We start from the raw sequence: 27015 nt of genomic DNA on the forward strand, positions 1-27015 counted from the left end.
TTGTTCATTCATGCATCAGGTTATATAATACTATAATGGTATCCATAAAGTCACTTATTTAAACTAAAGTGTGGTGCTACCTGTTAGGTACTATTAAGTCAATAATTTCCTGTTCTTCGTCATCTCCTTCCATGTCTTGATGAGCACTTTTGATTGGAAAAGATCCCAACCTATTTCATTCGGGAAACTCTGTCTCGCTAGCATTGCAACATTGTGTACATCTGCAAGAAAGGTTCATGTTGAAAACAGAGGCACAAAAATTGTTCTGGCAGAGTTTTGAGGTGGCTGTTTTTTGTCCACCCATTTTTAGTTGACGGACCCGACTTAATAGTCTTTTTTCCCAGCCCTAATTATATACCTGTAGATAAAAAGCAAAGCTTGGAGAGACCTTGTCATGGAAATAGATTAAACCTTGCCAAGAATCTCTCAAATATCAACACTATTTTTTGCTATTTTCTTCTGTATGTACAGTATTATCTTTCAAATCGCAGTAAAACAACTAGCCAAGCATCCGTTGCTCATTAAAACTAGTTGTAGAACCCTGCACAGTTTGCGACAGTTCAGTCGCGTTCAACCATGTTGCCCTGTCTGCGTTGGGGCCCAACCTGTTGCTTGGAGCCGGCTTCTGTGATGTGATTCTGGCAGGCAGCCAGGTAGACAGACAGAACCACCCAATGAGAGAGAGAGAGAGAGATACCGAGAAGTGAGCAAAATGTTCCATTGCATAGATAGAATATAAATTTGTGGAAGAGAACTGCCCACCTGTCGCCTGTCATGTCTTATAGTCAGGTTGATGACTCATACTCTGTATTTTGTTGATGATGGTGCCAGCACACGTGTTCTCAGGGTCATCTTTTTTTTTAACCTGTCTTGTTTGGTTGATAGGTCAAGAGGATTGAACGATTGATTCCCTTTAATGCCAGATTAATATTTCTGTTGTGTGAGGGTGTTGTCTTGTGGGTGACAACTGAGGAGCAAAAACAAAAATGTTTACGCAACACACTGTCATGTTTGAGATAAAACACCATTATATCTTGAGCAGTGATGTGAAGTAACGAAGTACAAATATCTCATTACTGTACTTAAGTAAAATTTCCTATGTACTCTGTACTTTTAAAAGTATTTTTCTGACAATTTTTTACTTTTACTCTACATTTAAAACACAAATGTCATACTTTATCATTTATATGTCATACTTTATTTAATACTTTTTAATTTCCAAGCCACTTACCCTCGCAAGGGTCACGGGTGTGCTGGAGCCTATCTCAGCTGTCTCCATAGGCGGGGGACACCCTGGATTGGTCGCCAGTCAACCGCAGAGCACAGATGAATGACCATTCAAATTCATAGTACTGCATGCACTTGCTCAAACGCCTGTATTACCTCGGTGCATGCACGCAACAAAACACACCCAGAGTCCCAAAACATGGTTACAATTACTGTACTTACTTTTCTCTAAACATGTCAGAGCGGAGGCACAATTATACACACACCGTTGAGATCGTTGTTTTTTTTTTTTTAACTTTATTAAGAAAACTTTGTAAATAACAAGCATGTCGGATAAAATTTGACCTTGTGAGGACCAAAAAAAGATGTTCAACACATATGTAACCGGTCCATCATATACCTCAATATGTACAACACGTATGTAACAGGTCCATCAGATACCTCAATATGTACAACACGTATGTAACAGGTACATCATATACCTCAATATGAAGTGAACATGTGTTCTTTCATGTTGAAGAGACAATTGGTGGGCAGTGAAAAAAAGAGGTAGGCATGCTTGTTGAGGACAGTAGTTATCAAATGGAACCACATACGTTATTTCAGTAACAAAATGAGCACTTTAAAACTGAAGCTCACTTGAGAGTCTCAGGCTTCTTTAAGATAGCAGCTGAGTATAACTTCATGTGTAGCATTTCTCGTGTGTTATTTACAAAGAATTGTATTGTATTTTTCTGAGGCTAGTGCCAGATTCTTTTGGGATCACCTACATCTCCATGGGTAGGGATCACCTACCTCTACAATATTAGGTACACTTGAGCAATAGGATGTACAAGAAAATTCTGTCTTTAGAAAAATAAAAACGCTCCATTTTTGATTGACTGTCAGTGGATTTAATTTACAAATGAGTACTACCGCACTTTAGTTTAATGTGTAACAGGGATGAAAATAAATTGTGACACACCACATTACTCACCATCTAAATTAAAGCCTCGCTTTGAAGATCTATGTTGTTCTTGTATGATGACAGTCTCTGCTTTTATGACAGTTACATTAGCACAAAACACTCGAACAGTGTGAGGAATTTAGTGTCATTTAGTGATGAACTATGAGAATGCAACGATTTTGAAGCATGTACACTGGTGTCTCAGAGAGACCGTATTTTGCAAGGCTACTACCATTACTCTACAGTCACAAAGTTCTTCTCTTTCGATATCTGGAGCACAAGAATGGCAGCAAAATATCAGCCTCTCTTAGGCAGTCGGGACTTGTGTAAGAGTAATGGATTACTTGCCCATGAATAAACAAAAAATAATAATGATGTGACAGAACATAATTATTTTGCATATTAAATTGTATTTGTGTTTCTTAAGATTAAGGATTTTTTAGTTTGGCACTAGATGTCGCTAATTCTCACACACTGTCCCTTTGAGTTATTTGCCCTTGTGCAACTATGAATTAAAAAAAATAGCAAACAGCAGAAATCCTCAATTCTTCTGTAGATTTGTTTGGATTGTCTCAAAACGCATGCAGATCAAGTGTAGATAGCCTCTTAACTTATAATTATTGACAATTTGCAACTTCAAGGAAGGTGTTCCTGACAGAAACCAACCCCAATTAATTGTACCTAATGTTTAACAAACATCCTTGTTGATCATTATTGTTGATGTTTCATTTATGACAACAAAATGAATATGAAAAACTGTAAGCGACTTTGTAGGGAAAGATACGAAAAATCTTCCTTCTCAAGGACTCATGTCATCATTGTGCACACAGGAAGACTAGATGACGTTTTTCAACAAGTTAATGTATCCATGACCACGTGTGATTAGCACACCATGATGTTGATGTTGAACGTGATTGTGATGTTCAGAAATTAAAAAAAAAAAAAATCTCAGGGCCAGTGATGAGGAAATGACGCTACACGAACCACCTGTAATATATATATATTTTTACTCTAGATTGTGTTCTTGATTTGAAAATAAAGAATAACGTCATGGAATTATATTGAGTTTCCATTGCATTTGTAAACTAGAGTGCCATCTAGCGGAGCAAAAAATATTAAACGTGGAGGGTAGATTGTATCCATCCATTTGCAAACGTTGGGTAATTTCAAACATTTTTTTCCAAAAGGCTGTCATTGTCAATAACTATTGTTGCACAGATAGAAAATACAAGTTTCTTTTAAATCCAGAAGTGTACACGTGTGTTCACGTGTGTTGTTTAGTGCATTTTTTTTAAGTTTGGGGGTTTTACATTCTGCGAGTTTCAAGCGCTGTCTTCATCCCCAAAGTGTGTTTTTTGTAAAACTTTCACATGACGCTCGTAGATCTTGAGGGCGGGGCCAAGCCTGATTGACAGGCCAGTCAAAACGTCATTACGCTGCATGAGAAGAAGAGACTTTCCATCGATTTCCTGAAGACAGCAAAGCCATTATCCAGTAAATAGACATAGAGATGTAAGAAGTGAATATGTGCAACTGTTAAATGTTCTGTGCTTTTCCCTGGTGGTCAAAAGGGAGCTACATCCTTACCTGTGTCCCAAAAGCAGCGGCCTGTTCAGGGAAGCCTGCTATGGTAAAATAAGTGACCACGTCAGACACAGTCCAGTCTAATGGGCTCCCCCTGTCCCCTTCCATCTTTGTAATCCTAGAAAATGAATGAATGAATGAGTTGATTGACGTACGCTACGTTCTATAATTTAGTGTTTTGTACTATATCAAGATCCATTGTTCAACCCAAGCTGTCATACTTTTACTGTACGTGTCGTTGCATTCAGGCCATCTGTACACACACACACACGGATGGTTGGGGAAAAAGGATGTGCTTACCCTCCATTTTTAACTTCATCATTCATCCCTTGTTCTTCAGCCAGGCTCCCGTCTCTTGGGGAGGCAGTAGGTGTGAGCAGGCACGAGGAAACACCTGCTTCAGATTTACATTCAACACCTGCCCAAAAAAAAAAAAAACTTTTGAATCCTTGTTCTTGTAGCAAACATCAAGTCTCTCTCTCTCTCTCTCTCTCTCTCTCTCTCTCTCTCTCTCCCTCTCTCAATCGCTCACTCACAAACACCTACACACACACAAGGAGAGAGAGGAACTCACCGTTAAAGTTTGACTGGGTGTGCTGGGTATGAATCTGCATGTAAATAAAATAAAAAAAACATTTAGCCTATAACATTCAGTAAACACGTGGACAGTGTAAGAGATTAAATCATATCAAACACATGTATACTTCTGAAATGACAAATTTGCTCTAATTACCTATATCTTCATAATTAGCCATTAATTTATGTGAAGACAGACCCTATGTTTTACTGTGCTCATTTGAGGGCATTCTGGGCTTTCCAATCATTACTTAAGCGTTTTGGGTGGTATACAATTAACTTGTCTTGCTGAGTCAAAATGGACACAACCGTGGACACACATACTGTATATAGGCTGAGTCTCGGGGATGGCATATGTTGAAAAAAAGATGGAACCTAATTAATTAACTAGATTTTTAAGCCAATTTGCCCAGCACAAGTCTAGCTCGAATTACAGTCAAACTGTGCGCTTGTGTGGAGCTTTTTCTTTAGGTATTTTGTAGACGTACACAGTTAAGAGTCAGGCGTTTTTGTTGCGAAAACATGTCATTGTCTCAGGAAAGATGCCCATTGGATTGACTTGTCAGAGCTGTATCTAGTGAACAAAAGATGAAGGAAAATCATTCTCAGTGACTCCGACGAACACTCGTGAACACTCGTGACGGTAAAACGAAGCCTCATAAAACACTTGTGATATTTTGTTGCTCCTCTAGATGGGGCTCTTGCTTTAAAGATGAAGGCTAATGAAATGGAATTGTATTGAAATTCTGTTTCATCTGTAAACTGAGAGTGCCCTCTAAAGGAGCAAAAAATATCAAAAGTGATTAACGAGGCTTCATTTTCTCCACCACTGCTGAACACTACAGCATTTACTGTTTTATGAGAAAGTAAAGTATAAATATATTCAGCCAATAATGATTAATATCTGGACGATAATTAATATTGGTCAATAAATTCAGCTCACTGATTAATCTGCCTGTATGTCCCTGTGTGTCCATTTATCCATGATCTATACAGCTAATACATTCAGCATTTGGGGAAATGTGCAGCCTATCTCAGTCAACTTCTGGCGAATGTTGACTGCTCCTTGGACTTGCAAGAAACTCACAATTACTCATTCAAAGAGTGGAGAAATAATCTAATGTAATGACTGCATTCACTTCACGTTTTTTGTTGTGATTTGATGATTGAATTGAAACCTAGCAATTTACCTGATCGGGTGTGGCAGGCCTTTGTTCTCCATATGCTGCGATACACTTAGATAGAGGAGCACCCATGGGAGGTGAACACCCGGTCTCACGGAGGGGATTCACTGAGAAGGCATCGGCACATAGAGGAAGGATTACTCGATAAATAGTTGCCACATAGATACGTATATCATCGCACAGTTAAATGTATTCCAGACACAATATTAGGTACACTTGCACAGTTTAACTAAACCCAACGTGCAGATCAATGAAAAGATTCTCAGTGTTGACTAACATGATCAGAGGTATTCATTTAATATGTCTGCAGAAGGCTACAACAAACAATTACTTGAATAATTGATTTAATTTGTAATGAATGAATGGGATTTTTTAATGCATGTTTTAAATTCCATCCCTTTATCCCTTTTTGTTCACAAATTATATTTGTACTACAGTACTATTCATGAGTGCACAAAAATTCTTGGGTCAAAAAATAACCCAATCAAGGGTTAAAAAAAAAAAAAGTACCTGCCAAATATTTGGGTCCATTTTACTCAACTTTCTAGGTTGTTTTGTAAAAAAAAAAAAAAACATTAAACAAAAAAAAAAAAACAGATCATTTTTCAAAACACTCTCAAAAAGTGGGTTGTTTTTTTATCAACCAAATCCCAAATTTGGGTCATACTTGGGGTCTTTTTTTTTTTTTTAAAAGGGGTTATTTTTAAACCAACTGTTTGTAAAATGAGCTTTTTTACTAGTTTCAATCAAATCTGAACAATAGTACTTTCGTGTAAGGAAACAACAACATTCAGCTTTTATATGGGATCTTATGATACTGCACCATGTTAAAAATGTCTATTAAGTGAATGGATGAATTCTTCAACAAACAACAAACAACAAACATGCACCTTCACCACAATGTGGATAATGAATGAGGTTGTCCACTTCCGGCGCTTTTCGGATCACGCTATCTTCACTGGCTTTCCCGGCCGGGGCTGCTGCGGTTGTCATGACGACCAGGGAATGTCCTCCTTCCTCATTAGAACTCCTGGGATTCTCCTCTTCTCCACTGGCATCCTGCACTTCATCTTCTTCACTGGCTTCTTCCATTGGCTCACTCTCCTGAAAGAACGTCATAAGCAGCAACAGTATAGAGACTTTTGAAAGAAAAAAAAAAGAGCACTGATTTGGACTTCACCAAGCTTCTTCTGTTTGCACCAGAACCTGCAGATACAACCCCAGAATCAAAATGAAACCAAAAGACGTGGGTGAGGTTGGCCCGTATTTACTCTTGCACGGGAGATAAGAGGGCTTGCTATCATCATCAGGCCTCTTGTAATTTATGTCTATCTGCTGGGGGACTGGTACTTACAGTGCAGAATAAGCAAAGAATGCCTCGAGAAGCACAACTAAAGGGAAATAACGGGGTGGGGAATCATTGTCATTGCAACATGGTTAATCGTTGGTTGTTTTAGAATGTTTGCCATGTTTCAAAATCAACATTCAAAGAAAATGACTGTAAATAATTTCATCAATGTATGCAAGCACTTCAAGCAGTGGGCGAGGAGAGAGGGAAGAGAAGAAGAGGGCGATACAAAGGACTGCATAATGATGACAGAACTTAGGACAAATGGCGAGGACGGAAAAGAGAAAAAAGGGGGATGGGGGGGCGACCGATCGGATTATGCAAATTACGGTAAAGGCGTCAAGGACCGGCGTCGGGTTGTCCGAACCTTGATGACTAAAGTCGACAACCAAAATGAAACGTCAATGATGCCACTTCCAAAGAACTCGCTCGTGCGCGCGCCGTGTAGAAACGCGCTCACAACAGGCGCGCGCGTCTTTTTTTTTCTTTTTTTTCGGGAGCGCTCCTGAGCTGTAACCTGCAGCTTTGTGCTTGAAAGAAGGCGAAACGGGAAAATGCACGCGTATCCCATGCACACGTCCCATTGTCATGAACGAGAAATAAACGTAGACATATGCAACGGTATTCTTTTTAATGTTGAGTGGGTGGAGGAAGTGCGATACGTTGCAACATGCACGATCGCGAACCGCTTTCATTAATTTAACAGCAGACAGCGCTTCGCCGCGCCGCACGGGCCCGGACGTGTTGCAAATATTAAGTTCTCGTCACCCACCTTTATCGCGGACTGCAGCGCGCTCTTTGCAAGACTCCCGGCGGACGCCAGCTCCGTCGTCATCGTCCCCCTGAGAGGAAGAGTAATGTTCCCGCAGCGGGTCCTGCGCCGTCGACCCCTGCCCATGTCTCTCCCCGTGACCACTTTGACTTTGCCCCTTGTCAGCTTTTCCTCAAAGAGGCGCTGCTCCTGGTTGTTCAGATAGCCCCAAATCTCATTGTGCCCCAGCGGCTTCACGGGGCCTTTGTCGGGGGCGGCGGCGGCTCCCGGGTGGTTCCTTTCGGACAGGCTCCGGACTGAAGCCGCCAGCCGGTGGCCCAGGTCCGAGACGGATGCGGGCCCCCCTCCCCCCACTGTAAGTTTGGGCTGCAGGGCTACTGAGTGCTTGCCCGTGCCGGTGCAAGTTTGGCTGCGGGAGTCATCCCCGGACGGACCCGGCTGCTTCTCTTGCCCAAGTGCAAGATCGTCGCGGCCGGGACGGACTTGGCGTGCTCCCGCGCAGGCTGCACTTGCTTTCTCTTGAGCCGCAAGGCCATCACCGCCGATGCTCCAGTTTCCGCTGGTCGGGCTGGAGGGAGCGCCGCGCTTCAGCTGAGACGGGCTGGGTTCCGAGTCATCCTCCTGGTCCGTGAAGCTGAGCGCGCTGTCGCCGCCGTTGTTGTTGTGGCTGCTCGCGGCGTCTTCACACTTCTTCCTGCTTTTCCTCTGCACCTTGGCCGCGTTCCGGTACGAGATGGAGCCCTTGTAGCTAACTTTAAGCACAGTCTGCTCTAGGATCAGTTTTTCCAATTCTGTCCTGGTTCGGTCCGGGTCTGACCCGTGCCGTCTCCGGACCATTCGGCAAATCCGCTCCAGATCCGGACGCGCTTTCCGCGAGCGGAGAGAGTCGATGGTTTCCAGGATCCACTCTCGGTATTTGTTAGGTCCGGACATGGTCTCCTTGGGCCTCGGCCCAAGAACGTGTGAGTGTGTGTGTGTGATTGTTGTTCCTCAAGTGGCGCTGCTGTGTCAAAGCTGGAAGCCGAGTGCGACTCCCCGGCCGGAGGACCGCTACGGAAGCCCGCTGGGCATTTCTGCGTTCGTCGGCCGCAATGTGCGCTTAAGGTGGACCGAAGATGGCGTTCGCGACGGCATTTAAGGTGGAATTGTCTCGCTTTTGGCGCATCACAGCCAAGTTCTTTGTTCGCCGTGTCATCGTGTACAGTCCACGGTGGCTGCACAAAGACTGACGCACGCTACGCGCGGCGGGCTGCGTGTGCGCCGCGTGGTGGTGGGGAATAGACGCTCAAGAGATGGGCGTCTTTTCCATCGCTTGAAGGGGGGGCCGGGGGGGGGGGGTGCTTTGGCAGGCGGCAGGACAATCGGAGAAGTGGAAGATGACTGACTTTAATGCTACAACAAAACTACCCTCAAACTGTACTTTGGAGCAAAAGTCCAAGTGTCGACACTATTAACACGGCTGGATATGGTTAAAGTTACAATCGGAATTACTTGTAAATATAGAACGAGGATGTACTCAGAACTTAAAGAATCTGTCTTTCGTAAATATGTGAAACTTAAATTAACGTTTTATTCAATTACATATCAATCATGAAAATGGAAGATCGAACCCTTGTTAGATATTGTAAATCTAAGTTAAATGATTGAACATTTGTTATAATTAAGTAATATACAATAGGCCCCCTTGTTACGAGATTAATCCGTTCCGCTGTCGGGCTCGTAAGGCGAATACATCGTGTGGCGGACAATCCAAACCTATAAATAGCTAATGCGTTTAAAACCCCACTATTAAAAACATCAAAATTGTGCATACATATTAAAAGTTGGTACCAAAATAGTATCGTAAGTGCTTTGTATGTATAACAAACATTTATACAATCAGAAAACATCATAAATAAAAAATAAAGAAAAGATTTATTTAACTTTGAGTGGCGCTTGTTATGCCCATATTCCCTAGTAAGGGTAGCCTAGGCTAGGCTAGCTTCATATTTCTTGATTGTCGCCAGTTTCATTTCCAAATATATCATCTTCTTACGTCTTTCTTGAACATCACCAGCAATCTTGGGAACCATGGATAACCCATTCAAGTTTGAATTAAGCAGTAAAATGCACTATAAACACGGTTTTACAACCACTCACAATCAAACAAAGCTTTACCGTTCCACCATTTTGAAATGAGTGAGGCCGACCAATACCAGACCAGCATCTCCGTGAGGAGACGCTGACCAATAGCAGACCAAAATTGTAGTGACGCGTTGCATGGAAGTAATTTGACGGCAATAGTAAATAAGTGCAGTTACCTATTACCGCCAGCAGATGGAGGCAAAACAACACAAAAATAGCCAACCCCCTAGGGAAATGACAGTTGTTTTTCTCGCAAAGCCGTGAAAAGAGGGGATGAAAAAACTCAGTATTCCACATCGCAACATGAAAAAAACGTAAGCCGGGGACGCTGTAACACGGGGGTCCACTGTATTCGAGTAATTTCACCCTCATCGAGGTTCTTGATATGTGGCAGCTTTATAGAATGATAAACATGTTTAGCTATTTCCAGTTATTACCATTAAATGCATAGTTGGACCGTTTTTCTGCCAGAGTTGTAAATGTCTGACTGCATTTGAATGAACCATTTAGTTAGAGGTTAGCGCTAGTGCTGCAAACTTGTGCCATATTGTACAATGAATTAACTAGAAGTTTCTTAGCCTCCTTATTCAGGGTTTGAATATGACTTTTTAATGGCTATGTTGATGTCGGTAGAATAGTGATGTGATGGCAGTAAAAATGGAGTCACGAAGAGAAGCAAAGCTAATTAATAGCAACCACACACAAACGCCACACAGGGGGGCCAGAGCGAGCATGAATTGAACTCTGGACTGTGAGGCGGATGTGCTAAACACTGTTCCACCACGACACCCATATTGAGAAAACATGATATTATTTTTAAAGAGGATTTTTTTTTTGATCTTCAAATAATGATAGATAAGGAGGGCAGACATTCTGAGGATAGGCCAGCGGAGCAGAAGAGGTTTTGTCAGTCCCAGGGGAAAAAAGACATAATTGAGCATAGAGCACAATGGAATCAGCAACATAACATATGTATAGACTCAAGGCAGGCAGGTAAATTCATATAATCTCCAGCAATGGAGAAAGAGAGAATATAGAGGGAGGATTAAAAAATAAGCATTTACAGTACCACTGTAAGGCATATTTTGCACCGCAACAGTTAAAGCACACAGCCATTGATAAAGTGCAACATTTTGGGCTGAAGTATAGTGTACAAAGTGAGCATTAAAATTGCTGCATCTTGATTGAATATCATGGAAATTAAAGGTTTCTTTAGTTCCTTGGTCATCTATTATGAACCACATTTAACAAAAAAAAATGTTTTCACCTTGATGAGTTTGTTTAATATGTTTATATTTTCTTTCAGTTGTCCTTTTAGTGTAGCTGTAGAGGAATGTTTGTTGGAGCATCAGTTCCTTATTTGCAGCATTTACTTGTTGCGGGATAGTAATTGACTTACAATTTAGTAGTTTTAATTACTATAATGTACTACAATGTACAAGGTAGTAGTTTCAATTACAGTAAGCTGTTCTATTAATCTTTTCTGCCCAGTGCACCCAGTTTTTTAATGCCCAATAGACTGTTACTCCTATTTGTGCCTGTCAGTTTTAAGCATGGCAAAGACAAAAAAAAATAGCAACAATTTTTCAAATATTATATTATTACTTTTGCAGATACTCGATGTAAACAGTATATAAGTATATGCAGTACATGAACCAGTTATATAAATACATATATTGCTCCATCTTAAGATTGGATCATTGACCGATTATTTTTAAATTTGCTGATCTCAGGGAGTAGTAGTAGCACACATAACAGAAAAATATACTTAGGCATAGTGACAGTGTTTGCATGTTAACTTTGAAAAAGCAACAATCACCCTTGGAGAAAGACAGGCAACTTCAAGATAACTTTACCAGTAAAACTTTATTGAAATGATATTCATGTTGCAAAATTTTACACTCATGTGGTTTTTTTTATATTACTGCTGCCATAACATCTCCTTGCTGTGTGTGCACGTGTGTTTGTGTGTGTTATGTACTGTATGGCGGGGTTTAACATGGTTCACACCGGAGTCTCTCATTTCCCTAAAAGTGTGACAACATATACCAGCATAGTGGCCGCTTGGAAAGGAAGTGTCACCGCAGGGATGGCGATAGACTCACGACATTGTTCCATTATACTGAGCGTAACTTCAAACTTTGTTTTGTCCTTGTTAGTCAACATTGAATTGGACATGGATGGGCTACAACAAGCGTTAGGTCTTAACAAGTGGGTTAGAACAGTATAAAAAAATTGAAATCATGATGATCGAAAGACAAAGTGGACTTGACATCAGAATGACGAGTCAATAATTACTCCTCTCTCCTTTTAAAAGCAAAAGCATTGTGATCAATTGTAGTTTTAAGCACAAGCATCAGTTATGGCCCATTTCTTTGGAATAAACCCTTTTAGATACATTATCGCATTTTCAAGGTGGTTCCAAGTCAGTCCCGAAAATTCAACAAACACATGTGTTTTGTTTATTGTTCCTTTGTCTTAGTTTTGATATGACACCGCTATAAAAAACAACAACTTATTTTCAGATTATGTTGGAGGTTGACCTGTGCAAGGAGCCGATAAATAAATATGTAAATAAAGAAAACAGTGCATGTTGCCTGTTAGTGATTTCAATCAATGCTTTAAGTGGGAAAAGCAAATGCCGATGCTCCCCTTATTCGACTGTTGCCAGGTAAATTAGGCGATGGGTCATAAAATTAATGAATTAAAAAGTACATCTATAACACATAATAATAAATAAAAGTTCTGCTTGAATTTAGATGTAGATGTGAGGTTAAAATACTGGCATGACATACTGCTATGAACCAGTCCACGTAAAGCACTGATTGAAAAGGAAATTAAAAAAGTGGCATACTAAACTATTACAGTTTAGTTTGGGTTGAACCAGTTTTGAAATAAGTATGATACATCAGAATATCCTGCACTAAACCATCGGGCACTGCATTGAGTCATCATGCAGACACAATGAAAGGAATGCTGGGGCAAACGGGGCTAAGACTTACAATGAAGTCATCACAATTTCAAATAGGGCATGGAGCCCAGATCAGCTGTACAAAATTCAGCTACAAGAACTGCTACACCACCAAGAGCTCCCTTGATTTTCCCTCCACATTCAATGTTAAATTCATAAAAACATGACATTTTTATAGAAACTACTGCAGATGACATATTTGCACTATTTACGGTGCACAACCTTTTGAGTAAAATGTGAATGGCAGTGCATTAAATTTGAGTTTAAAAACTCTCTGAAAGTGATCATTGTTTTGGTTTGGAATTGTCTATGTATAATATATAATAGGTAAAAAATATAAAATAAAAAAAGAAATTCTGCCTGAACTTGAAATGTCCGAATGCATTTGAAAAAAACCTAACGTCTGGCGCATCTCACAACACGTCAACATTCCTGCCGGTGACATGTGCACATCCTACATTGACATTGTCGTTATCTTGCAGGGTTTTTTTTTTTAATTAAAAAAAACAAAAAAGAAATATCTATATATTTATTTGATTTCAGTTTGGAGTACTTGAATTACTGAAGGAGTTGTATGAGGATTGCAAAGTGCAAGAGAGAAACATAAGAAGAGAAAGCAATGACGTGGGCTTGTGTAAAGTTCCAGTATGTTGTAAAAACCTGGAATTTCTGCAGATGAGTGAGGATAAGCGCCTAAAGAAAATTGAATGCCGGATGGAAACTGCAGATGAAATAAGTGCATTTGCACTATTTACAGTGCACAACTGTGTGAATGGCAGTGCTTTAAAATGTAGCTATAAAATGATATTAAAAGAATCTGATGTTTCTTTTGTTTTAGAATTGTGACAAACCACTTGACCATCATATGTAAATAGGGTATTGGCCACATGTATCATGTATATTAAAGTGTATACGGTGCACGAAGAACCATGTTAGCCTCTTCAACAACTAGCTGCAAATGCTTTCCGTTTTTCTTGGTCAGTTCAATGATATGCTATAGCTTTTTCTTATTTTATTTTATTTTTTTTTACATTAACACATGGAATAAAATACATTTAAAAAAGAGGTGATGGGCAAGAGCTGGGTATTTCTCGTTTTTAAAAACAATAATAAAAACAAAGACACAAATAAGACCAGCATCAATGACAGATCAAAGTGCTCTGGTAATCCAGAAGCAGTTTGAGATAGACTGCCTCAGATGGTCCCTTTCAGCGCAAAAAAGAACATGCAGAGTAGGTGAGATCTGAGCGTAGAGAACACAGGCTTTAGTCCAGTCACAAAACCAAATGGAAGGGCAAACGTGGAAGACACTAATCAAATATCTAAAAATTCCCTTTTGTTCCTTTGAATTCCGACCACAAATTTGCAATTTCCATGTTAGCTCTATGTTTATCCAATGTCCCCACTGAGTGATATGTTCAAACCTGAGATACCATTATGTAACATTACGTGCTCCTCGACGAAGGTGAGCTTGTCTATTTCCTTGTTCACGTCTTTGTGTTAGTTAGCGTGACATGATACCACGAGACACATTTAAACTTTTGATAGTGGGTGCCGTGGAGACGGATAAAGTCGCGACGAGAGTAAATACTTACACACATAGTCATCAACAGTGACTTCTTTCTGCAATGCATCACATGATTTATGATATCACACTGGTGACTTAACATACGCCGTCTACTACATGGAGAATGGAGTTAGTCGAGAAAAAAAACAAAAACAGTTGCAAAACCAAAGCCTTTCAAGTGTTACGTGTCCGATTCGAGCGTTTACTTGGAATCTCCCCCGGAGGAAGACGCAAAGCAAGCGCTTATCAATATGAATTTAAAAATTCAGTGCAGACTTCAGCTGGTCCAGTTCCTGTGGTCCTCTCGTAAGACGAACACATGTTGATTGTGACGGATGGATTTGCCACGCTCTTGGGCGGGAAGGATGAAACCATACCAGCAAGGGAGGCGATTCTAAACAAGAAGGGTTCCCCGACCCATGAATTTGAATTCATTATAAAGGGATCCGTAAATGAGACCGAATTGTAAAGAAAGAAGAACGGAAAAAGGCAACACTGCTGGTTATCAGTCTGCTCGCTCCATCCCTTTTCCCTCTTTTTGCAGCTGGTGCTTGTGATTGTGACAGGAGACGGTAACGCTCCTCCTTACATCTTGACCAATCTAGCACAGACTCCCCCCGGCTTTCTTGTCGACTCCCTCCCTCTCACTCTTAGACTCACTCTAGAACTCAGCAAACTCCTTGGCACATTTCTCATTGAAGGAAATGCGGATCTCCTCCTCCTCGTAGTCGTCAAAGTTGCTGGTGTCGCCTGGCCCCTTGAACTTGGGAACAAAAGGAGCTTCCACCTGATGATGGACAACAAAGACAATTTGCCTTTCTCAGCATGCAAAAACACAAAGAACCCCAACGAAGCAAGATACAGTACATACTTTTTTCTGGTAAATGGCAATCCAGTCTGTAGTTGAAAACCACTTGTGGCCCTTGATGTCATTGACCCCGTTTTTGAGGTTTCCGTAGCGTTTAGTGAGATCAACCTAAGAAGCAAAATGTTACAATTCCTCCATTATGACTAGGATAAAAACGCAAATGGGACATCATCATTGAAATAGCTTCATTTTTTTTTTTTTTTTTACCTGTAGCAGGTTCCTCAGGAGATCCTTCAGGTCGGAACTGAAGTGAGACGGGAAACGCACCTGGGGGCAGAACGCTAAGTTGCTTTCTTTTCTCAATCAATCATATTTTTGTCATTTCACAATAAACCAACATTGATCCTCTTACGTCTCACTTGCAAAATGAAAAACAAAATGTGACACAAGAATACTGTACAAGTTGTAAACACTGTAGTAGTCACGATACCAAGTACTGATAATACTAGTACTTTTGATTAAGGCTGGAAGATCGACTGATCAATTAAAATCAATTAATTACAGTCATAGTCAAAGCATTTGTTTTTAAAATACAATCTTATTTTTAATCTCTAACTTCCTGGTCCATTTTTGTGCATCGGGCTTCTTTTGCTTGAGCTGTTGGGTTTGGAAAACAACGGTCAATTACGCCCTGTAGCAGGCAGTGTTTGGCTGTCATTGTGTTAAGTGTAACCTGATTGGTGGGAAGGCAGATGGATTTTGTGAAAATGGAATAGCGTGTGAGAGTGTCAGAAAAATGAATGGTAAAATTAAACTTCAAAGAATTGCAGCATTGCCACCTCTGATAAATTAGATTAACTTATTTTTGTAAAAAAAGGATCTTGCTTACAATAGAAAAAGCTCAAGTTTAGCCTACCACATAAATGCAAAGTATCCAGCTGCAACTGCAGACAGAGCTAATAATAGTAACAAAGAGGTTAATGTAGCAAGCTCTATCAAAGCAATACTAAACTCCATAGTTTAAGCAAGTCTGTGACTGACAGGATGAACGGTGTTTTACCATAATATCAATTTCTAATTATTTGGAGATAACACCAGTGGTCGAAACTAATGGTCGCGGACAGCATTTGGGACTTGCCTCAAATACAGCAGAAGATTAAAAAAAAAATCAGCATCATCTTTTAAAATCTGTTAAGGAAAATAAATGACTGAAACCACTTTTTTTTTTTACTGTTGAATTTCTGCCACAATAACACAATGTATCAAATGGAAATGATCATAATGGGTTGATTACGACTAATGACTGCAATAAAATACGGCCAACAGCTTTTAATTATATATTTTGTTTATAATTGAAGTCGCCACATGAAAATGACAAGCATGCAGCACTGCTGCTGAAAACACTCTGTTCTGTACAGTTGTGCCTCTCTCTAAGAATTGTGTCCAGAAAAATACACATATTTTACAAATAAAACATTAAATGCGTCATAATCAATAAATACTGGCTCACATGGCTACAAAAAGACATGTTTAGGATTCGGATCCTTAATCTGTCACTTGTCTGAGGTGTATTTTAATCAAAAATGTCATAAACTTGTTCCCCCAAATTGCAATTTCCAGCACATTGCTGTCAGTAGACGGTGAATATATGCATCAGAGAGCGAGTCATACCTTCCCCGATACAATCTTCTCATAGATCTGAATAGGCTGATCAGCGAAGAAAGGGGGGTATCCAGCTGCCATTTCATAGACCAGTACCCCCAAGGCCCACCAGTCCACTGCCTTGTTATATCCCTAAATAAGAGAAGCCCAGAGAAGCTTGTTTCAATAAAAGGAAAAATAATAATAATACTTCCTCAATTAAAAAAAACAACCCAACAACAACACAAAAACAAATGATGAAATATGGTTAGCATAATAAATAATATGGAATATTCACAGTTTACGTAGTACATTATGTATACATACTGTACTAGATAGATAGATAGATAGATAGATAGATAGATAGATAGATAGATAGATAGATAGATAGATAGATAGATAGATAGATAGATAGATAGATAGATAGATAGATAGATAGATAGATAGATAGACAGACATGACACGTAAAAATAGCAAAAGAGTGGTTTACCTTGCTAAGGATAATTTCTGGGGCCAGATATTCTGGGGTGCCACACAGTGTCCATGTCCTGCCCTTTACACGTTTGGCAAAGCCAAAATCTGTCACCTTCAAAAGAACAAGAACAATGACTGACAAGTATTCATCCATCCATCCGGCATGCTATTTTTCCATGTACCTTTGAGTTATTATGTTGCATGATTGACATCTGCCAATCTGGCAGATTACTACTACTTTTCATGCGTGTAATTATAAACGGTACCATGGCTAACTAACAACTTCTGAGGAACGCTGCAAATTATGTACCTGGGAATGCCTGTTTATTGACTAATTGGTTTGATATTTTGAGGCAAAAAACCTATGTCAGAAACACGAGTAGACAGACGCAGATAGTTTTACCTGTATGTAGCCCTGTTGATCAATGAGAAGGTTTTCTGGTTTCAGGTCTCTGTAGATCAGGTCCAAAGCATGCAGGTACTCGAACGTCAGAACAATTTGAGCAGCGTAAAACCGAGCATGAGGCTCACTGCAAATGTAGACAAACATGCACAGGAGTACAAGATGTACAGATTGACAACTTTCTATATGCCCCCCAAAATGTAAACGCTATACTAACCTAAATCTGCCAATTCTCCGTAAATGGGAGAACATCTCTCCACCTGGCACATACTCCATCACCATGTAGAGGTTAGTGTTGTCCTGAAAAGGAGGGAGAGTGAAAATACATTTTTTGCTAATTTACATAAATCAGGTCCAAATCAATAACTACTTTTTATATTATCAAAATGAAAAACGGCCTAAAACTTTTACAAACTAACTAAATCAATATTTTCACTGAGTGAATGAATGCCCAGAATGCATAAATATTCTTATGGTGCCACCTGCTGGTAAAATCTTCAAACAATCTCATGATTTGGAAAGTTAACAATTACATTCTTCTATTACTGTTTCATTCTCGGCCTTCTCTTTTAAATATTGTTTTATTAATACCTTACGATCCATAATTGACACAAAATCATTAATTATTTATATCATAAAAATACAAATAGATGTACCATTAGTAAGTAAATGAAACAAATAAAGGTCCTGTAACAAATGGGGAAGTTGAGTTGATGGGTTTGACTCTCACCTTTTCAGGAATATTATTTTCATCAAGCTAAGTAGTACTGAGCTATGACATTAATAGTTTCTATTACAACAAAGAAGACATACTTTTAATGCCACCAAAAAACTGACTGTCATGTTTGATCAAGCGAAGCCCCTATAATCTACTCCCAAAAGTGTACCACTCGAGGCCCTGCTGCACAAAAACGCAGTTAAAAGCAAATGGGATTTCAGTAGTCCAGATAGATAGATAGATAGATAGATAGATAGATAGATAGATAGATAGATAGATAGATAGATAGATAGATAGATAGATAGATAGATAGATAGATAGATAGATAGATAGATAGATAGATAGATAGATAGATAGATAGATAGATAGATAGATAGATAGATAGATAGATAGATAGATAGATAGATAGATAGATAGATAGATAGATAGATACTTTATTCATCCCCGTAGGGAAATTCACATTTCCAGCAGTATCCTCAAGTCGAGATATAAAATATGAGAAATAAAATACACAAAGATACACATAAGTCCAGTACAGAAATATACTTCTGTATCAGAGGAATCTGTTCCCACATGGAATGTGGATGGATTCAACTGCTGATCATCGATGTTTGCCTATGAAATCAACAAACCAATCATTCCATATGCCGTTCAATTCTGTGAAATGTCAGGAAAAAAAACAACACTGGGCAAACCTACTGTAAATAGGTTTATCTGAGGCATCAAAGTATTCAGTCCTGGGGCATTTAAGGTTCATCCAAACAGCTTAAATGGATAAAGTCTTAAGTGGAGAACAGACAGCTGAGGAACAGATACAGCATCAAACAAGTCTGCTGTCAAGGTGTTCCCACATGGCATCAACATACAACCATACACTCGGAGCATAGCAAGAACCTTTTCTCCAGGGTGACACAACACCTGGCTGTCCATTTTTTTTTAATTATACTATGCACAGTCAGTTTTATGAAAATAAATAATTAAATGTATGTTAGTATACAATTAAATGTAAATGTGCAGTTAATAAAGTTAATATAACTCACGGCAAGCATCAAATGAAAATGAAGCCGTTGTGCAAAGTAAATTTGGCACTACTTTGAAACTGTTCAATCATTTGAGCAAGTACCACTCAAGTGGTGAAGTGGAAAGCATAAAAATGTGATTACGTTTGTGCAAACATAAATATCAGCTAGCAGGTTAGTCTCTACAAAATAGTCGTTCAGGCACCAGACTAAAACATCAATTAATCGTGCCATCTTTTGATTGTGCGCAGTCACAAGTAGTAGCAGTTGTGAAAGCCATATGTACTTAAAATGAACATTTATACATTTACAGTTTAAGTATATTCATTATCCCTGAGAGGTCCGTTTGCAGTAGTTCAGTGAGTGTTGTTTTTGTGTTTTTTTTTTTTTTTACATTTGTTGTATTGTTGAAAATTGTTTGAAGTGAATAAAACTAAATTAAAACACCTTTTTATTTTTGTTAACTCTAGTGCTTATGTTAATAAAATGTGTTAAAATGTACATGTGTTTGTTTTCATAACAATTGCTTTAAAACTGGCAATTTAAATGCGATAATGTGAAGATGGTTGTGCATACTCTCCAGTGCTCTTAGGTGAATGGCTGCAAAAAATAAGAATGTACTTTTATCAAACAGTACGTGACACAAAAGCGGTTGGGGAACACCGATGTGGATAAACTGACACTCAAAATTGTTCTTACCTTAAACGAGTACTCTAACCGCACGAGAAAAGGAAAGTTGACGGCCTGAAGAATTCTCTTTTCATTCAAAGTGTGTTCTATCTGCTTGAGTTTCACCACCTGAAATTGAGAGAAATTCAAAGAGTCAACAGCCTAGTTGTCAAACAGATTTTTTTTTCAATTCTTTAACAACGCTGCACAGTTATGAATTTCAGATTTTAAACTGAGCTTCGGCTTCCCTGGGGGAAATTGTTTAGTCCTACCCAGACTTGCTTTTCTGTGGGCATTCTAGTTTCCTCCTACTAACCGAAACCATGCATGTTAGGTTCATTGTCCATGATGCGTACGAGAATGTGAATGATACCTCCATTATGAAAGCGTATATTAGAGGCTCATATTCATTCTTTGAATATTTGGGGGGTATGAATTTCCGCAAGTAAGTATGTGTACTGCAGTAATATTTGTCTTAAATGTGTGAAGTATAAATAGTTTTCACATTTAAAACATTCCGGTACCCACATATTTTTTGCTGGGGGGTTTTGGTCCCAATCAACTGCGAAAAACTAGGGATTACTGTATTAGGTTCTCAGGTTAGTTTTTGATATGATTTTTTTCATGTTGTTGTGTTGATGTTTTTATCTCTGAGGTGTGATGGCAACTAAAAACCAGTTGCAAGGACTCATTCCAGCCACTCCGTTGCAACACCGACAAAGACCAACTTCAAAATAAAAACCAACTAGGGCTATTGCATTCTTGTACTTGTACCTTTGTATTATTTCCTCTGTTTATTTTGAAGTTGACCTTCATAACATGAGACGATTGTTGTTGACCTTGGTTGGTCGTGTTATGATCAAAATAATAATTAGAATCCCTGGCACCTCAAAGGACCTTTCCCCATTGTAATACAGTAGATGAGTAGTACATAGTTGTATTTTGTTTTGTTTTTTACAATTACATTGCAATGTTTGTAAACTGGCATGGGAGCAGAGAGAACACTCTGACCCCTGGACCCGACTGACCTTCTGCTTGTTGAGGATCTTCATGGCGTAATGCTGTCCCGTTTCCCTGTGCCTGACCAACATAACACGACCAAATGAGCCCGTGCCCAGAGTTTTCAACCTCTCAAACTGCTCCAGGCAAGCAGTGTTCTGAAAGCACAAAAATATAAAGCGTCGGTTCAGTTCTTTTGCTTTGGCGAAGGCCTTTCAAATGTTGGGCTTCATTCGGGAATTATCATTATGTCATTTACTGTATCTGATAAGGACAGCACTTTAGGCAGACTTCAACAACTTTGTTAAAATATGAATTACTGTCCTACAAAAATAAAAAACTATGTGTCATACCACACTTTCAAAAAATTTTGTGAGTTTAGAATCATGGCACAGTGTTCAAATGGTTTGATTTTATTCAAACATTTCAGTTATAGTTTTAAACTATAAGTCATTCTTAAGTTTCAGATGCACCACCAAAAAATCCTGTAGGCAGAAAAAAAATGTAAAAACATATTATAGAATAAAAAATATATTTAAAAATGTATATATAAATGTCACACTAGAATATAAATTGCATTTTTGGAGGGAAATCAGTGTCCAAAAACTGAAATCAAGAACAGTAGCACTACACCCATTCTCATCGTGTTGACGACAGCTAACGAGTTCAGGTTTGATTCAAAATGTTAAAGTGTAACAATGGATGGAAACAGTTTTCCTTTTAGTTTTAAAATGAATCGATGGTGACTAGAATTAAGACAATAGTTGGTGATTTAAAACTAATAAATAAAGAATCATTATCTCGTTCAACCTGCAGCCCAAAATATGCTCAGCATTTAAATACTTAATATTTTACACAACATGATATGATATTGATCTATCGTCCTCATTTATATACAGTTTCTTCCCCTTTATTGCCTACTTTATTATTTGCTCGATTGTGGAATATAGTCTGCTCGAGGAAGTGAACAGAAAGAGAATTTCATTATGTGGTATTACTATGTATATGGCAATAAAACTCTCGAATCTTGACATATCTATGAACAAATGTACTCTTCCCACGTGTGGTTTATTGTAGCCTAGCTTTAATATTATTCATACAGTGGCCAATATTTGTCTGGGTGGTTCAAGAGTAGAATTTTGATTTTGGCAATGGCTATTTTTTAGGATAGCAATAACAAAAGGAATTTCCAAAGGATGTATAATATATCAAATATGTTTATTGTTATACATTTATGAAAAGTTCCATATCCATTTCCATGAGAAGTATTCATGTATTTTCTAAATACAGTCATCTTCAATGCTGAATTTACAGACGATTCAAATTCTATGGCTTGTGCTAAAACAGAGGTCACCAATGTGGTAACTGTAGGCAACAGGTAAACCACCCAAAGGACCATTTGAGTAGTCTACAGGCCTGTTCTAAAAATAGCTCTCCAGTGAGCTGCTGTTTTGTGTCGCTAATCTTAAAAAAAAAAAAAAAAAAACTGTGACATGTACCAGTGAGTTTCTCCTACTGCTTCTTTTATCAGTGTAATACATGGAAATGAAAATATTAAAACAAATAAAAATGAACATACTTCAAAGGTCAGTATTGTGTGCATGGCCAAACCACAGCATTTGTGGAGATGAGATATTGTACGGCAAAATAAATTGATTTACTCAGAAATAATTTGAGCAAATGTGTTCTTTCAAAAGTGTGGATCAATCTGTTTGCTCTTTGCAGTATCCAAGAAATAGCTCCTTGTTACAAAAACTCGGTGATCTCCGTCCTAGAAGGTGTTACCATCCTTTATCATGGTCAGAAAATTTTGTTTCCTAACAACTGACCTACAACTCAAAAACATTAAGTGAAACTCAAGGAACATGGACAATATTTATTATTAAGATCCCTCATACAACCTCACAGTCTATTGCTACTTTTTTGTATTATTTCTAGTCAATATGTACAAATTCTGATTTGGCATGGGAAATAATATTTTGGGGTCAAATACAACCTCTTGTACTCTTTCGAGTTCTTGACAGGGAAATGAAACATATTTCAAACTACTTTGAACTAAACCAAATGTTTAAACATATGCAACTGAGCTACTTGATATTGCATGACAGCATTTGACATGTTGGGATCAAAAAATTGAAAAAAACAAAAACAAAAACAAGAAAAAAAGAACATCTTCCATCCAGGACTATCTACGCTGTTGGTCAGTTTCTCTCACCTGTTCGGGGCTCTCCCACTTCTTCAGGAAGTCCTCTTTGGCTTTAGCGAGGAACTCCTTCACTGCACAAGACAACACCAACAATGCTTCAATTTTGTTAAAACATTTTTGATATATGCGTCCATCTTTAGGGTGGTAATTCTTGACTGTCTCATGATTTGTGAATCACAACTGCTATGCTATTCTTTTTTTAAAATAAGAATTACTAATAAGAATTTGTTTATTATTTTAATTTGTTTATTATTTTTATATTAGGCATCCCTCCAAAGGTGTTTGCATGTAAGTATGTGTAATAGTCTTCACAATATAATCTTATTTCAAGAATTCTACTGAGCCGCACACAAAGTATGCACGTGCTGCACTTCTTTGATGGTTCTGCAACTTCTTCGGCTTGTACAGTCAGGTAGACCAGGCATGTCCAAATCCGGTCCTCGACGGCCACCTGCCCTTCATGTTTTTGAGGTTCTGTCCTCCCAACATCTGATTCAAATGATCAGTTCATCAGCAAGCTCAAGGAAGCTTGACAATTATTCTGATCATTTGAAAGCTTCACTGGATGAGAATAACATCAAAAACATGCCCTCGTGAATCGGGTTTGGACATGCCTGAAGTAGACACTCTAATAATCCTCTAACATGACTATTTTAATACATATTGAAATTGATCAACCATATTGATATTGATCAACCAGTCCTGATTCAAATTGATGACAAAAACATTTAGTAGACACATTATTTACTTTTATCGCCCACAAAAAAATCAAGTGTCAGGCCTCAACTGGTCCACGCGCCTCAAGTTGGACACCTATTGTCTCAGAGTCATCACTGTTGTGGATGGTACTTAAAAATGCCACGCGTGACGCAGAATTGTTTTTAATGGTTTCATTTAGAGATGTCGAGATCACTTTAACTTGCCCCTGAGTCCAAGTCACCTGATTTTTGAGAATTTGCTGAAACCTAATTTGACCTTGGCAACGGTCTAAGGATAGGAAAAAATATCCATATTGTCTTTTAATTTTGTTATTGTTTACAAAAAAAACACAACAAATTTTATATGGCAAGTAAAGCAGTGGTTTAAACCAAATAGCCTAAAATATTTAAATGTTCTCCCACGGGCAGTGTTTACTTTTGCGGTTTCTGCCTATGTTGATAATTTGGTATAGTACATTAAAATAAATAAATAAATAAAACAAATTATATATATACATATGTATATATATATATATATATATATATATATATATATATATATATATATATATATATATATATATAGATAGATAGATAGATAGATAGATAGATAGATAGATAGATAGATAGATAGATAGATAGATAGATAGATAGATAGATAGATAGATAGATAGATAGATAGATAGATAGATAGATAGATAGATAGATAGATCATTTTAAAAAGTGACATTTATATAACCCTGATCATTTTGCAACGTTTCAAACAGCTGAAAAAAAAATCAGCAATCACAAGCTCGGTTTTCAATCACGTGATCAGGATCCGAGCATCCCTAGTTTAGTTACCTAATTTGGCTTCACGAGAGGTGCAAACCATTAGTAAAGGCTGATGTAATGCAGTTCTACCATTGCAAGTAATCCACGAAATCAACATACTCCACAATACTTACATAATGAAGAGCGGCTCGGATCGTACTACTGGCAGTGTGTAGTGCACTATTTATTTGGATACATTAACAGCAAAGTGCGGCGTTGCTCTTAATAAATAAATCGCGAGGCCTCTATCGCTGATGTGAGGAGGTTGGCACCGGCCAGGTGATGCTCAGGTGTGAAGCGTGTTGCTTTGCTCTACTCACCGCTTTCCATCTCGCTGCCCTTCCTGGCCGTGGGCGCGTTGCCCATGATGACAACCTGTCAACGGACGATCAGTGGCTCTCGGGCTCCGCCAAGCAGGTCGATTAGGATTTGACAGTATTTCCTAAATCCCAAAGAAGGTGTTGATCTTGAACAGGCTGGTGCCGCGAGGGTGCAGCCGCCCGCTCACGGAGCCGATATCGAGCGACAAACCTGGTTCGCGGAGGAGCCTGTCTTCTCTGCCTCCTTGCAGCCCCCTCCGAGCGAGGCCCCTCGGTTTCCCACCGTCACCCCAGCCTCCCAAAAAAAAAAAAAAAAAAGGAAAAAAAACAACGGGGAGGATGGGGGCGCGATGTTCTCAGTCCAAATCCTGAGTAGTAGCAATCTGAGGCTTTTTAAAATATACGGTCCACCTATGTCTACGGGAATTCATCCAAATCAACATTGGTCCCTTGTCGCCCCGGAGATGAGCTGGATGACGGAACTACAGCCCAGTGGACGTCCCGCCCACTCAACGAATCCCACTTGATTGACAGCTGCGTCACGGTTCTCCATTGGCCAATAATCTACAGTGACATCCGACTGTGCGCTGTGATTGGTCTTGAGCAATCCAACGACAGTAGCTCACCGCCTTACTAAACCAAGGTGGGGTGGTGGGTGGGATGGAGCTAATGTCACCGATATTTTCCTCCACCGTTGACCTGGCGTGGCAAGACCGTCACAATGTTTGTGGAGTGCGATGCTATCGTTCGACTGCTGAATGTAGCGCACTCTAAAACCCCTCAAAACGTGCACAAGCTCCAGACTCCTCACTACACCCCCCTCCCTCCCCCCAATCGCCGTTAAGCGACTCATACTCCGAGTGACGTCAACCACCAGCTATTTTTAGAAATGTTGGTCAGAATGGAACGCACGCGCGGCGCGGTCTGGCCAGCTTGGCAGGACGCGGCATGGCAGACGGACGCGGGAGGGAGAACGACTCGAGAGCGGAGTCGTTCTGCAGCAAAAACCAAAGACCCATTTACTGTGCGTCGTTCTTCTCATGTTCGAACGTGCTCAAATCAGAACCCCGTGTTTAATGATGATAAATGTACAGTATCTTGTCACCCACGCTACACGCATGCAGGTCTGAAAAACGATATATATATATATATATATATATCTTCTCTCATATTATAATTTTGTAAAACAAAATGTTCATTTTCTTCAATGAACAAAAATTAAAACAGAGGTGAGAGGGTTTTTTTTTTCTGCGTCTTGAGGAGTTCCAAGCTTGTATCGTGGTCTACGGTTTCCCCCGAAGGGCTTTTATGAATATCGGAGGTCATCAACCCTTTGAAACTTTGAAACTGCTTGGGTGGTAATAATGTGGTGCTACCTTTGAAAACATCTGTTCCTTGAATTATGTTACTATCAATAATGAATGCTATTCATCGATGTGAAGAGGCTCATCATCTTAATGATTTCTCACAATTACCTATAACAATTTAACAACGTAGGAAAGGAGTTATTTCTATAAATCTCTGCAAGCACTGACATTCTTTAAATGATTCCTCCTACAGCATTCACGTCGCATCACTGGTGATCTATTTTTAGAAAAGGCTACTTGCAGGCTACTCATGTGGGTCTTGAGTGCAACTTGTGGTCATGTTAGTGACCCGTGGTGCATATGTACGCTGTGACAACCCAGCGACTTTCCATTTTCAGTTGTTTCATGTTTTCAATTATGCTTTTAGATGCGTGAAAACAAGCCCCCCTCCCTTTATTTTGCAGTTGTTGCCTAGCAACTTTAGGGTAGAGTGGAAACGTGGCAGGCGAGTGATGCTGCATTTTATGAATGAAATATAGAAAAGCAGAGGTGGGGGTGGGGGCGGGGGGGGGGGGGGGGCTGACGCTGATGTCTTATGTCACTATCTGGACTATGAGACTTCCACGGAATATGCTCGGAGT

At 39.2% G+C, this 27015-nt stretch overlaps 2 protein-coding genes across 2 annotated transcripts; both read right to left on the minus strand.

The window, feature by feature from the left end:
- Positions 1 to 1567: 1567 nt before the first annotated feature.
- Positions 1568 to 8785, minus strand: samd1b (sterile alpha motif domain containing 1b). The gene is made up of 7 exons (XM_088419699.1): positions 7638 to 8785; positions 6408 to 6621; positions 5524 to 5624; positions 4332 to 4365; positions 4058 to 4175; positions 3761 to 3875; positions 1568 to 3642 (listed from the first exon to the last, which is right to left on the minus strand). The coding sequence occupies exons 1-7, from the start codon at positions 8568 to 8570 to the stop codon at positions 3496 to 3498; spliced, it is 1662 nt and encodes a 553-aa protein (XP_088275825.1). The 5' UTR covers positions 8571 to 8785; the 3' UTR covers positions 1568 to 3495.
- A 2823-nt stretch (positions 8786 to 11608) lies between these two features.
- Positions 11609 to 25560, minus strand: prkacab (protein kinase, cAMP-dependent, catalytic, alpha, genome duplicate b). The gene is made up of 12 exons (XM_088419371.1): positions 25279 to 25560; positions 25068 to 25189; positions 23246 to 23307; positions 21060 to 21188; positions 20062 to 20160; positions 17843 to 17925; positions 17626 to 17752; positions 17239 to 17334; positions 16779 to 16901; positions 15375 to 15434; positions 15171 to 15275; positions 11609 to 15086 (listed from the first exon to the last, which is right to left on the minus strand). Exons 2-12 carry the CDS (start codon positions 25111 to 25113, stop codon positions 14961 to 14963), a joined length of 1056 nt encoding a protein of 351 aa, XP_088275497.1. The 5' UTR covers positions 25114 to 25189; positions 25279 to 25560; the 3' UTR covers positions 11609 to 14960.
- Positions 25561 to 27015: the final 1455 nt, after the last annotated feature.

The sequence above is a fragment of the Hippichthys cyanospilos genome, chromosome 7 (genome assembly GCF_059441005.1).
Source record: "Hippichthys cyanospilos isolate Australia breed blue-spotted pipefish chromosome 7, RoL_Hcya_1.0, whole genome shotgun sequence".
In the NCBI taxonomy this organism is placed as follows: domain Eukaryota; kingdom Metazoa; phylum Chordata; class Actinopteri; order Syngnathiformes; family Syngnathidae; genus Hippichthys; species Hippichthys cyanospilos.